The sequence below is a fragment of the Globicephala melas genome, chromosome 1, assembly GCF_963455315.2.
Source record: "Globicephala melas chromosome 1, mGloMel1.2, whole genome shotgun sequence".
In the NCBI taxonomy this organism is placed as follows: Eukaryota; Metazoa; Chordata; class Mammalia; order Artiodactyla; family Delphinidae; genus Globicephala; species Globicephala melas.
This window is the reverse complement of record NC_083314.1, coordinates 123,403,794-123,417,395: the sequence shown is the minus strand read 5'-3', so window position 1 is coordinate 123,417,395 and position 13,602 is coordinate 123,403,794. Positions and strand designations below refer to the sequence as shown.

Below are 13,602 nucleotides of genomic sequence, written 5' to 3'. Positions count from 1 at the left end.
CCTGGAAATAGACATTGGTCTACTCCCCTTTTTATTTTTGAAAATTTTTTATTTTATTTTTTGACAGGAAAATAGGATTTATTGATGGATGTGAGTAAGGAGGGGACAGTGCCATGGGTGTCAGGAGCGCAGGGCCCGCCATTTGTCCAGAGGGCCATGATTAGGGATGTATTTGACTACACAGCCTGAGCCACTTTTCTGTCACCATGTTTTCAAATTCATCAGCAGTAAACTTAGTAAATCCTCACTTCTTGGAGATGTGGATCTTCTGGTGGCCAGAGAACTGGAACTTGGCCCAGGGTAGAGCCTCAATCACATCTCCTTGTTCTGCAGCTTGGTGCGGATGGACATTATGATTTGGCTACCGTGCCCTGGGGCTTTCCAAAGGCACTGTGCATACCTATCTGGAGCCTAGACTGGGGATAGCATTTCCAATCATGAATGTCCACTGGAAAGGGCTGCTGCCAAGGTCCCTTAGGGCAACACATACAGGCAACAGGCTCATACACTACCCTACCTAGGAGGCTGCTGTTTGCAACCATTGCACACCAGGCCCCCAGGGGGAAAAGAGCATGGAGGCTGAATTGGCTGCAAGGTCTACTCCCATTTTTAAAGGGGCCTATTACTTACCTCTGAGTAGAAAGAGTCCCTGAGCCCATCTTATTTTACTAGCTACAGTGGACAAATTACAAAAGAGTGAAAAAAGAAATGAAAACTGAGGTATTCGGAAGGTAGAATACTCCTTTGCTTCTCTACTAGAAAGTTTCATACAACCTAATTGTTTCCTTGACCCATATGTGAACTCTTCCTTGAAGTTGATATAAGGGAAGAAATATCACTAACAAGAGCATTACAATTTTAAATGCCACTAAAAAGAACATTACAATGTTAAGTGCCAATAACAAGAGCATTGCAATTTAAAAATCTCTTCCCAACCATTTTAAGACAATTGTGTTAAACCATCATTTAAGAAGCTTTAGTTGTGGAAAAATTTAGTCTCAATCGCTAGTAATTTCATAGTCAACCCGAACTTTACTGGGAATTTGTAACTGTGAATATTTGAAAAAATATATTCTCTCACTTTACAATTAAATGATATAAATATTTTGAAGATTATGTCAAAAGTCTGTCTTTCATAACATGAGGACTCAATAATTTGAAGGGCTTTCCCAATATAAGTAGAACCTGCATAAAATTAAAATTTTTACTTTATTGCTGAATTTGCAGTGAATAAGGAAACACTTGAAAAAAAAAAAAAAAGGTGAGCTAAAACCATCAGTGATCAGGTAAAGACAAGGGAAAAGCAAGGTTGCCCTGAGGGCAATGGGCTATTAGTACTGAAATTGGTGACTAAGCCTTGTGCCAACAATGAGGGGGAAATTTATTAAAAATTGGCACATTAAACTGGACCCTGAAAGGATTATTCACAAACTAAAATTAACACAATATCACAGACAAATGAGAAACAAATCACCATGAATGAAAGTCAACAGAAATAACAAGCTACAGTTCCAAACACCGAAGATATCAGATATTAGAAGAATCGGTTTCGGAATAGAAAGTAGATACACATACAGTACTTAAAGAAATCCTAAAAATAAAATGACACAAAGTAGGAAAAAGTTAGCAAGCAGCACGGGACCATCAAAATGAACAGATAGATTTGCAGTTTTGTAGTTAAGGGAGAGGGTGTTGGAGTAGATAATACAATCACGTGCCTGGTAGTAAAATGAAGAAATAGGTCTAGTGTTGGTAGTAGACATCTGGTGGGTTGGGAGATGTTCTGACTAATAAATGAAAATATAATATCGCTGTGCATCTATTCATATATTTTTTAATTTGTTTTGCTCTTATAAGAAAATTTGCTCTTAATACTATTGATGATTATTGCCACTGTAATATTATCCTAGAGTTTTATCATGCAGTTTTATAGACCCTTTCTCCACTTTAAATGTTGATAGAGGTGGTACAGATACATATACCTTAGGTTTTTGGCACCCTTTGGAGATTCAATTTAGTTTCTGTATAAGTTGTTTTTATATTTCTCTTTTTTCCCCTGTAGTCAATTATGTTTCATTCTTATTTTATGCCTATTACACAAAAATATCAAAAGTTTTTGTGGATACCAGTGACTTACAATAAATAGTAAGTTTTAACAATTCTATATCACTTTTTAGCTATCTTTGGATTACATATTAACTCATTTTGAATATTTCAAAATCAATATTGAATTGTTGTATTTCAGTATGTCTCTCAATATGCTTTGAATATAGACACGACTAAGGCTTACTGATGGACTTGACATGGAATGCAAAACAGAGAGATGAACAGTTTTTGTGAAAAAAAATGAACAGGTAGACTTGGATTAAAGATTAAATACAACTTTTAAGAAATGAAAAATAAAATTATTGAAAGTACAAGTACAATGAATGCATTAAATAGAAGATTAGACAGATAAATAGAAAAGAATTGGCAGATAGCTCTAAAGAAATTACACAGAATACAACTTTAAGGAACAAAAGGTGAAAAAGTCTCAGAACTTTTTTGCTCATCTCTAAAATAGGAATTAAAATACAGTCATTCCTCAAGGTCCATTCATGTTACTGCAGATGGTAAGATTTCATCTTTTTATGGCTGAGTAGTATTCCACTGTATATGTATTATACCACACCTTCTTTATCTATTCATCTGTTGATGGACACTTAGGTTGTTTCCATATTTTGGCTGTTGTAAATAATGTAATGAACATGGTGGGTGCATACATCTTTTCAGACTACTGTTTTTGTATTCTTTGGATAAATACCCAGAAGTGGGTCATATGGTAGTTCTATTCTTAATTTTTGGAGAATCTCCATACTGTTTTCAATAGTGGTTGCAGAAAAACTAATAAACAAACACAAAATAAATGAACAAACCAAACCAAACAAAAACAGACACATAGACACAGAGTAGTGATTACCAGAAGGGAAAGGGTGAGGGGGGCAGAGAATGGATAAAGGATATCAACTGCATGCTGATGGATGGAAAATAAACTTTTGGTGGTGAGCACATTGTAGGGTATACGGAAGCAGAAATATAATGGTATCAGCTTAAAGAAAAATGCACAACATAAAAGTTATTAAGTTTTATTTGGGGAACTTACTAAGGACTATAACCTGGGAAACCGGTTCTCAGTTTAACCTGAAGAGGTAGGGGTGGAGCCAGGATATATACGAATTTTTTGGCTGGGAATTATGTATAGTCAAGCATACATATTGGTAACACTTCACTGCTAATCATAAACAACAGTTAATCTCAAGTTAATAATTTTAGTGCTTTTCTATGTATGGGAAGATGCGAAAATCTAGGGTCAATGAAATTCTTCCTTAGATATGTATCTTAACTATCTACGTGAATTCTCCTTAGGGTGCTCTGTCAGTGGGTGACTGCAATGGATTGTGACTTAACATTTGTATATTGGGGTGATGAGCAACACTGTTTGTTCTTTTTGTTTACATTATACACATAAAACTTATATAATATTATAAATCATTTTTAGCTCAATTAAAAAAAATACAGTCATCCCTTAGTATCCAAGGGGCATTGGTTCCAGGACCCCCCCCCACCATGGATACCAGAATCCAAGGATGCTGAAATCTCTTATATAAAATGGTGTAGTGTTTGAATATAATTTATGCACATCCTCCTGTATGCTTTAAATCATCTCTAGATTATTTATAATACCTAATACAATGTAAATGATATGTAAATAATTGTAAATAAAATGTAAATGTTATGTAAATAGTTTCCAGTACATGGCAAATTCAAGTTTTGATTTTTGAAACTTTCTGGAATTTTTTAAAAAATATTTTCAATCTGCCATTGGTTGAATCTGCAGATGCAGAACAGAAGATAGGGCAGGTACAGTGGGCTACAGAGGGACAACTGTACCTGCCCTATCTTCTTCTGCTTGCCACTAGATTCTACTTCATGAGAACAATGCAAGGTATGTGTGATAGTAACCTATAAGTGGAAAACACTATTATATACCAACAGGTAGAATGGAGACTACCTCTGTCCCTTTCTGTCTCTTTCCCTCAGGCTATCCTTATCTAATTTATTTTTCTCTTTGTTGGTTCTCTTCAAATCGTTCTTGTTCATTATACTCTGATTTTCCCTGGACATAACTGTTGAGAGGTAAAGTGAATATAATCTGTGATTTAGCCCTTCCCCAACCCCTTAGGATCAACTGAGGCACCTGTTTGCCAGGTGTGGACTGGACAGGTGTGGAGCTATTTATCATACTGGTTAGAGGTGTTCAGCCCCTTGACTTGGGTGGCTCAGGGTGTACAATCCTTTTCAAGGATTGAAAAATGCACTGAGCCTTAGGAGACACATGGGCTAGGAATTGCCAGGAGCACAAGTTCTTCTACTGAGAAGGGACACTCAACTCTCCATGGCTGTCCAGAGGCTAATCAGCCACAAATCTACGGAGACTCAGCTTCACAGATCCTACAGTTTGCAAATGGAGATTAAGATTTGAAAACAACAGAATCTAATTGCTATTAAGAAGCAATCCCCTCTAGAAGAGGCCTCAGCAGCGAAGAGAAGGATATTTATTGTCGTCTAATAGGGTATGACTCAAATACAGCCTCTCGGGCAACAGAAAATGATTCCAGCATTACCCTTGCAATTGTAGTGGTACTTGTGTGTTGGAAGCCCTCATCTTTGTGGTGTGAAGGGCAGGATACAAAGTTCTGGCTAAGAGAGTAGACTCTAAAGCAGTGGTTCTCTACCCCAGCTGCACGGGGAACTTTAAAAGAGACGGGTAGGGCTTCCCTGGTGGCACAGTGGTTGAGAGTCCGCCTGCCGATGCAGGGGACACAGGTTCGTGCCCCGGTCCGGGAAGATCCCACATGCCGCGGAGCGGCTGGGTCCGTGAGCCATGGCCGCTGAGCCTGCGCGTCCGGAGCCTCTGCTCCGCAACGGGAGAGGCCACAACAGTGAGAGGCCCGCGTACCGTAAAACAAAAGAGACTGGTACCCAGTCCTACGCCCAGAGATTCTACTGGTCTGGGTGCAGCCTGGACGTAAGGATTTTTCAAAACCTCCCAGTGAGTTCTAATGTGCAGCCCAGGCTGAGAACACTTCAGAACGCTGGTTCTCACAGCTCAGCGTGCATCAGTGTCACCTGGTGGCCTTTTTAAAACACAGTTTGAACTCTAGCTTCTCAAGGTCTGGTCCCTGGCTCAACAACATCAGCGTCATGTGGGGATTTGTTAGAAATGCAGATTCTCGGTGCCTTACAGCCCTAACTAATTGGAAATTCTAGGAGTGGGACCCAGCAAATTTGAATTTAAAAGGCCCTCCAGGTGATTCTAATTCAAAGCTAAACTTTGAGAACTCCTGCTACAGACGGAGCCATTTTTTTTTCTGGGTTAACCCCCTTCTGTGACGCTTCCTAGCTTTACAACTTGAATATGTTACTTCTTTTTGTGTCCAGCTTCATCACCTATAAAATAGGGCTAATAGTACCTTCCTCATAGCATTGTGAGGCTTAATGAGTAAAGAAATAAAAGAGTAAAAGAATAAAATGAATAAAATAGTAAAAGCATAATGTGTTAAACTGTATTATACCGATTTAAAGTAGGCTTCTGAAATCACATTAACATCTACCTTTTCATCTCAGTAGTTATTCAGAATTGAGATCTGTGGAGAAAAGCCTTGGCTCCAAAACAGTAATCACCTGGGGAGATTTTTTTAAGTCCTGTTGCCCAAACCTCACCCCCGGAGATTAAAAGAAATCTCCTCCGGGGAATTCTAAGGTGTAGCCAAATTTGAGAACCAGTGATTCAGATTTGAGTTTGTTAAGCCGATTTGTTTATGCTTAGATAGGTTTGTAATTTGTTGAATTCTCCTGGAGAGTTCTGTGCTTAGTAGGGAGCCACTGACATTATGATTAGTTCAGTGGGGAGAGTTTCCATTCATTTTCAAAGATTTCCTTTTCTTTAAATTAATCGATGGCAGGTGTGTGTGTGCACATGCGTGCACCCGTGTATGCATAAAATAACTAGTATGTGGTGCTTCTGCTGTCTCTAACCATAAACTTTTGCATTCTCAGTGGGGACTACAAACAGGCAATGACAAACCTCGGGACATCTGTAATTCAGACGACCAAAATATTTCACTTAAGCCGCATTTGAAAACTTGTATTTCAGCATTTGCAAAGCAAGAACAAAATTAGCTGTTCTAAAAAACAAAACCGAAAAAACACCAAGTTTTAGAGAGTGCATTTGATTAGAAATTTGGATTCTGTACCTCTAACAAGAAAATCTCACTAACGGACTGATGAAATACCAAAAATGATTTCAGTGGCTTATCAGCTGACAAGTCAATTAGGTCCTAATTTAATGTTCTTGAAAACAAAGAATTGAAAACCCCTTGACTTGCAGAAGGATTTATTAACCTTAAGGTCATTCCCTTTCTCAATATCTGCACCATATTTCAAATTGTTCCTTTGTCATTTGTGTCATCCCAGAGACAACATAGTAAAATTGGTAAATGGATGAAGAGTTGGTCTCTATTATGAAGAGAGAATGGGAGATTGGCAAAAGGGAGATTAGTCTTGACTGCAGGCTAGCTCGCAGACAGGTCCATTTTATGGAGGTTGACGTCTACAAAGTAGCCTTAGCAGTGGATCCCTTGAAAAGCTTCATCTCCCCTCAGAGGTACACCCACACCAGCTTGAGGGTCTCTGTGTCACATTCGTACCAAGCTCCTGAACAAGTGTGAGATTTCTCCTATAATTTTGCCCTTTCTATGCCCTTTAATCATAAGCAGATATTTAATAGGACCAGAAAACATTTGACAAAAGAGACAGAGAGCTAGTTCTTATATAGTCTTTGGTATCAGCTTATCTGTTTCAGGTATCTCTGTGTACCTCATTTTCCCTAGTAAAAAACGGGGTTTGCATCACTCCAAAATATTATAAGTTTGCAAAGATTATTAAACAGTCTGAGACTTCTGATAGGAATTTCAAAGGGAATGTGCATTCTCAAACATCCAGCATTTTATTGTAGAGTTTATGTTTTCTGTTATTTTAAAGAGCATGGTTTTGCTGTCACAGGGCATGATATTAGAGAGAAGGAGAAAACATAATAAAGAGGGAAAAATGAGTGAATTTGAGAGCAACTTTTAAACAATCCCAGCTGTATTTATTCCCTGTTCTTTGTACCTCTTGCTGCTGGCCACGATAACTGGGAATATCTTTCAAATGACACAGGTGGTATAGGAGACTAGAAGAAAATATTACCCAAGGTCAGAAGTGGTCTCTCAAGGGCCACAGTCCTTGAAGCTGTTGGAATACTTCACATGCTAGATGAATCTTTTTACAGCCTTCTTTTCTCAAATAATGATCTCCAATGGCAATCACTGTGGCAAAATTATTGATCTTAGAAGTTTTAAACTACTCAACTATAATTTAAATTTACAACACAAGACTTTACAAAGCCATAGAAAAGGCTTAACTCAAGAAATTCAAATAACCTCATTCTGTCTATCTTTACTTTGGTTGTCTATTCTCTCTTGAATTATTTAAATAATCTATCATATTCTTTGATCAATAATGACTGGAACTATAACCCTTTTCTTATTGATAAAAGACATATGCATGAGATTTGATTTTTACTTCTACAAGTAAACAAAAATATGTAGAGATTCACATTTAGCATCTTAGTACCTATTTAATATTCCTCTTCCTAGAAGGAAGTGTATGTGATTAAAAAAGTCGGAGTTTGGAGTGAGAACACATGAGATTGGCCATGATTTTAGACAAGTCACTTAACTGAGCTTCTATTTACTTATCTATGAAATAATGATAACAATTTTCCTCTCTGATATTATTCCGTATATGTAAAAGACATATATGAACGCAGTCAGTATAAACACATATATTCAAAAAGTACAGCCCAATGAAAATAATTCTCTCTGCTCTACTCTATGGAGTTTAAATTTTGTAAGGAAAAGAAAAAGAAGATTTTAAAAGTCTGGTCTTATTTATAAAGGGACCATTCATGTCTTCTCTGTAAACATATGGTTTATTTATGCTTTTAATAACGAAACTAAGATAAATAATCAGTTCAAACATAAAATAATTTTATCAATATAGTATTTGCAGAGAAAGAATTCACTTCATCGAAATATCACAACACTGAATTTCACAGTCAAACCCACATGCAGACTGTAGTATAATTTTACAGAAAGTTTTGATGGAATGTGTTAAATACAAAAATAATCCAATGCAATTTCCATTTAGCACATTGTACAAAACTCATTCTTCAATGGAATTAACAAGTTTACAATCTTTCCCATAAGGTGCTATGTATTCAAAGTGCTCTGTAGCAATGAGGTTGAGATCAGCGAAAAAATACTGTAGAACATCACAGTAATACAGCTCAGTAATAAATGAAATTGGATATAATGTAGATGAAATCCACTCATAAAATGTAAGACAATGGAGATCTATGATGTGCCATGAGTGATGCTCGTCCCCAGTAGGGGATGGGGCTGAAGGACTTCACATATATATCATTACATGCCCAATAAAAATGAGTTTAAAGTTGAGGTAATCACTTTTATAAGTGAGTACCATTGCTTAGAGAAAAAAGAAAAAGAGAGAAGAGAGACAGATGGTAAAAGAGAGACAGAGAGACAAAGTACACAACGCTTCTGCAATCCATTTTCCAACTGAGACCAATCCTCAAAACAATCAATAGTCTGTGACAGCAGTTTTCAGACTAGAGGGTACATGAGAATTACCCAGAGGGCTTGTTAGAACACCAATTGCTCTGCCCCACCCACTGAGTTTCCAATTTAATGGGTATGAGATGAAGGCAGGAATTTGTGTTTGGAACAGTTCTGGGTGATGCTGATATCCTGATCAAGGGACCACATTGTGAGAACCACTGGTCCATTATACCTTTGATCACTGAATGACTCCTTTATTAAAATGAAACACATCTATAAAGATAAAAAAAAAATAAAGATAATATGCCTGGTCCTTAGGGACACAGGGCAGCCAGTATGGATTGTATAATGATTAGGGCAGCAGTACTCAATTTTGCCTACGTAGTAAAACCAACTGAAGAATTAAAAAACAAAAAACTGATGCCTATACCCATTTAAAACTAATTCGATCTGAACCTCTGGGGTAGGGCCAGGGATTGAATCATTCATGAAAGTACCCCATGAAAGTCTAATGTGTAGCATAACTGGAGAATCACTGCTTTAGGATGTTTTCTTTCACCTCCTCACATAATGAAAAGATGGCCAAACATATGTGCCCTTTGGGGCACTGGCATATGAACAAAGAAAGATATCACAAGGAAATCAAAATCCCCAAGGGGCACACTGATACACAACTATTCCTAGTGATATGGGGGCAGGGGTAATTTAGGAAGAAGTTGTGACCATGGATTTACAATGCACTGCAGGGTTAGTTCACAGGTTTGAAATAACAGAACTTGGGAAGGTGAGCAGCATGCTAATTTAATCCAAGTTGAGTGACACCAACCGGAGTCTAGAGTCTAGAATGTTGCTGTATGGACTGATGTGCAATGTTTACCTGCTATAGTGGTTGTTACTCATTTTACGTAGCTAAATTATTTACTACATTGATTTAAATTGAGTGGCCCTATAAATAAGGCCCCCAGGAGTGAAATGCCACAAGCATTTACCTGTCTACCTCTAAAGCAACACTACAGAAACATGCAAAAACAAAGGGCAATTTGAAACAAGATTTACACTTAAAATTACTCATCTGGCATAAATAGAAAGCGTGATTATTTCTAAGTGTAAGTGAATAGATATGCCATGGAATCCTTTTCTAGAAGGACTTACAGGTCTGGAGCAATCTTTACCACCGAGTATACCGGGAAGGACGTTTAGAGCTCATTTTTACAGGCAAAGCCACAGATTGTAAATAAAACGCTCATGTGTGAAACTGGGACTAATGTGTGATTATAAATTAAAAGGAATTTAAACAAACCCCAGGCATCAGGACTGGGACTTCCAGGTAATCTTTGGTAAAAGTCAAACATTTGAAAACTATCAATTTGATTTGAATATAGACATGTTAACTATGTAGACTTAGATATCAGCCTCCTCCATTAGGAACCAGCACCCTAGGGAGAGTCTGAGCAGCTCTTCTCAAGGTACTTGAGGTGCTACAGACCAGCATTGGCAGACTGGGAACTGCTCAGACAAGCACAGGGATTTTAAAAAAAAAAAAAAAAAAGAGAAAATCTAAAGTCCTCGTTAGCTGATTCACTTTGTTATAAAGCAGAAACTAACACACCATTGTAAAGCAATTATACTCCAATAAAGATGTTAAAAAAAAAAATCTAAGTTCCTGGTGAGATGCTCAGGTGATCCTTCTCCACTCTAAGTCTTCCAGAAGACATCTTGAAAATATCCTGAAAAATAACAAAAAGGATAGGACTATGAATATAATCACTCAGGATAGTAGAAACCAGGCACTAAGGATACGAGGGCATCAGGGAAATAGCAGGAACACGAGGAAATGTTGGAAATAATTTTGGTCTTTAGTCTTCAATATTTTACATATATACATATATTTTAACACATTTTAAATATTTTATATATGTTGCAGATATATGCTATATATATTTATTAAACTGCACAAAAGTGCAGAATGGAGACACAGAGCCCATTTAAAGGTGGACAATCACAAAGGGAAATTAATTCTGGAACAGAGTTTAAGCCTTTCCTCCTGTGACCTGTCCTTGTGACACCCTCTCTCCTCTGCACCCATCTCTGGGGCCCTGTAATGGAGGCAAGGAGGATCTCACTGCTTCCTAGAGCTGTGCTTGCCGAGACGGGGGCTGTGACTTAGAGCTGTGAAGGGAACAGAAACTGGTCCCTGTCCGTCTCACCCAGCCCCCTGTCCTGATGGGCTTGGGGCTCAGCAGCCCAGAGTTGAAGGGTGTGTGTGTGCAGACACTGAGAAAGGGATGAGCCAACCCAAAGGGGGGATCTATTTAATCCTGCAGACAGGGCAGGCTTAAACTCACCATCAGCTGCAAAGTCTCTTAGGCCTTCCTGGGGTTCAGCAGAACATCTGGGTCTTCACTTCCTCTGTGCACTGCATGCTCTCGCTTCTCTTGGGCCCCAGTGCAATTGGGCTTTCCAGTGAGTGTTCCTGCGTCCCGTGCACTCTCTCCCCTGGGCTCTGACCCTCTGTCTTGGGAAAATCCCAATCTGAATTCTTCAGCTGCCCCGGACTCCACACGGACTCCGCCTCCTGTGTGGGTTTAGCTTCCCCTCCCTCCCGAGCCGGCCCTGGCGGTGGGGCCCTCCCTTCCAGGTCAGAAGGTTGCCCTGGAGCCTCGACCTCAGCCTCCGTCTCCCAAGTCACTGTCGCCTCCTCCCTGCTCAGCACTGTTTCCTCTACAGCCACCTTGTGTGCAGCTGCCGTTTCTCCGAGTGTCTCATCCACTCTGTGCCGGCTTTCCTCCCCAGCCGCATCTGAGAAGAAGGCTTCATGCGCTTCTGTTTGCCCCCCAGCTGTCTTCGAACCTGCCAACGCCTCCCGCTCTGCGGCTGGTCCTGTCTCTCCTCCTCCTTGGTGGCGACCTTCCTCAGCTACAACCACGCCCCGCGAGCCCCTGTCCCCCTCGGTGTCCCCGTTCTTCATCAGCCCGACCCCCAGAGTGGGCTCTTCAAAAGCCACCTCCTCTGGGTCCTCACCCATCACTTCTTCACTCAACTTTCCTGCCATGGTGGATTCTCCCTCGGGAACATCTTCTTGTGTCCTGGCTGGGACAGCCGCTCCCTGTGGCCCCTGTAAAGGCCCTTCTTTATCCCTCCCCTCCCAGCTCATCAGGCTGTCTTGATGTTTGGCTGCACACTCCCGGGCCTCGTCGGCAGCCCCGGGTGTCTGTGCCTGCCCTGAGAGCTCGCTTTCAGGGGCTCCTGACATCCCCCCTCCTGCAGGGCTCGCGCCCTCGTCCTGCTCTGCGGGGCCCACGTTCTCCCCGAGGCGCAGCCCTGCTCTGCCTCTGCGCCCTGTGTCTCCAGCTTCTCTTGGTCTTTCTCCTCCTTCTTTCCCCCAAACCGTTATGTTTTCCAGGGACTTTTCAAATCCAGGGGATGCTTCAGACATGGTCAGTGAATCCTCTCCTTGCGGCCCTGCGTCTTCAGTCAGTTCAGATGCCCGCACGGCTGCTTCATCCTCAGCCCCATGCCCCATGTCATTTTGGGGGGCTTGTGTCTCTTCCTTGGGTCTTACTTCCTTCATGGGTTCCCCCTCTTCCTCTTTCAACTTTTGCTCTTCTTCTAAAGTGTCTTCATCCTGAGGCGCCTTTGTCCTTGCCACCGCTTCCCTCTCAGAGTTGGTTTCCCCCAGAGGTGTCTTTGGCCTCTCAGCTTTCCTTCTCTCGCACGCTGCACCTGACTCCTCAGGTGACATTTCTTTCCTCTCATCTTCCTTCTTAGACTCTGACTCTATCTCAACCTCCTCCCTTTCCACAGGGCCCTTACGAAGTTCTTCAAGGCTGTCCTCCAAAACCCCCGTCCGAGTTGCCTGGGCCTTCACAGAAGTCCAGGAGCTCAAGGGAGTTTCCCTTCCCAGAACTGCCCCCCTCTCCTTGGCTGGTGCCTCTCCCCACAGGATGGCCTCCTCTACTTTCTCGGGTGTAGCTTCTCCGGGTCCCACGTCCTCTAGGTCTGTGGATGCTTCCCCCTCACTGTCCTCCACACCTGGCTTTGCAGACCCGGCCTCGCTCACAGCCGCTCCCTCAGACTCTCCCTGCTCCGGCCTCGCTGCCTCTCTCAGGGCTGCTGCCTGGCTTGTAAGCACCGCCTTCTCCTCACCCTGCTCCGCGTCAGAAGCTGCCGTCTCTGTCTCCAGCACCGTTTGCTTCAAGGCCTGCTCCTCAGAAGCCTCCCCTTCATTCAGACCTCCAGAATCTCTTGCTGCTTCTTGTCCTCTGGGGTCTAACCCCTCCTTTTGTTGCCTTCTATCCCCTTCTGCTTCTGCCTCTGCCCCACTTACTACGCCCTGAGGGATCGTTCTTTCCTCTGTAAACTGTCCTACTAATGCCGGCTGCTCTACTGTTGGCTTCCACTGCCCCAAGGGAACCTCATTAACCCCTGCTTTTCCCCACGGTGCTGCATCCCCTTTTTCTTCTATGTCAGCATCCCTGTGTTGGGGACCTCCATCTTCCTCCACTGCTTCTTTCTTCTCCAGTGTATGCTCTTTTGATGCAACTTGCTTGGATTCCTTGTTTGAGCTGAGTGCTGCCCTTTCCTCCACCGCTAAATTCCTATTCAGTGCTATAAAATAAGGTTAGAAATCAAGGTTACTTTAATCAAAGTGCAGGGAGGAGATATTACAAAAAGTCTTAGATATATAAGAGATATTTATATATAATATCAAGGGGCTACTTATATTATCTATACAACATTTTCTTGGTTCTAGGATGCCATTGACTATAACATGTACCATGATTTAACAATGGCTTTTCGTGATGAAAAGAAATGGTATCAAATTTAATGGGCACATTGGTATTAAAGGAAAATTGAACATCAGAAATGTTGAAAACAA

At 41.1% G+C, this 13,602-nt stretch overlaps 1 protein-coding gene and 1 non-coding gene across 5 annotated transcripts in view; both read right to left on the bottom strand.

The window, feature by feature from the left end:
- Positions 1-456: 456 nt before the first annotated feature.
- LOC115858404 (small nucleolar RNA SNORA70) lies at positions 457-594 on the bottom strand. Its single transcript, XR_004041638.1, has one exon. It is a non-coding gene; the product is annotated as a small nucleolar RNA SNORA70 (small nucleolar RNA).
- A 7,517-nt stretch (positions 595-8,111) lies between these two features.
- Positions 8,112-13,602, bottom strand: part of ERICH3 (glutamate rich 3) — a 112,600-nt gene continuing 107,109 nt past the window's right edge. For all 4 annotated transcript variants that reach the window (XM_030865960.2, XM_060304261.1, XM_060304260.1 and 1 more), the window contains 2 exons: positions 11,069-13,331; positions 8,112-10,450 (listed from right to left, as the gene is read on the bottom strand). In XM_030865960.2, the coding sequence (XP_030721820.2) occupies positions 11,104-13,331 (2,228 nt within the window). In that variant the 3' untranslated portion in view covers positions 8,112-10,450; positions 11,069-11,103. The remainder of the gene's footprint in view (positions 10,451-11,068; positions 13,332-13,602) is intronic.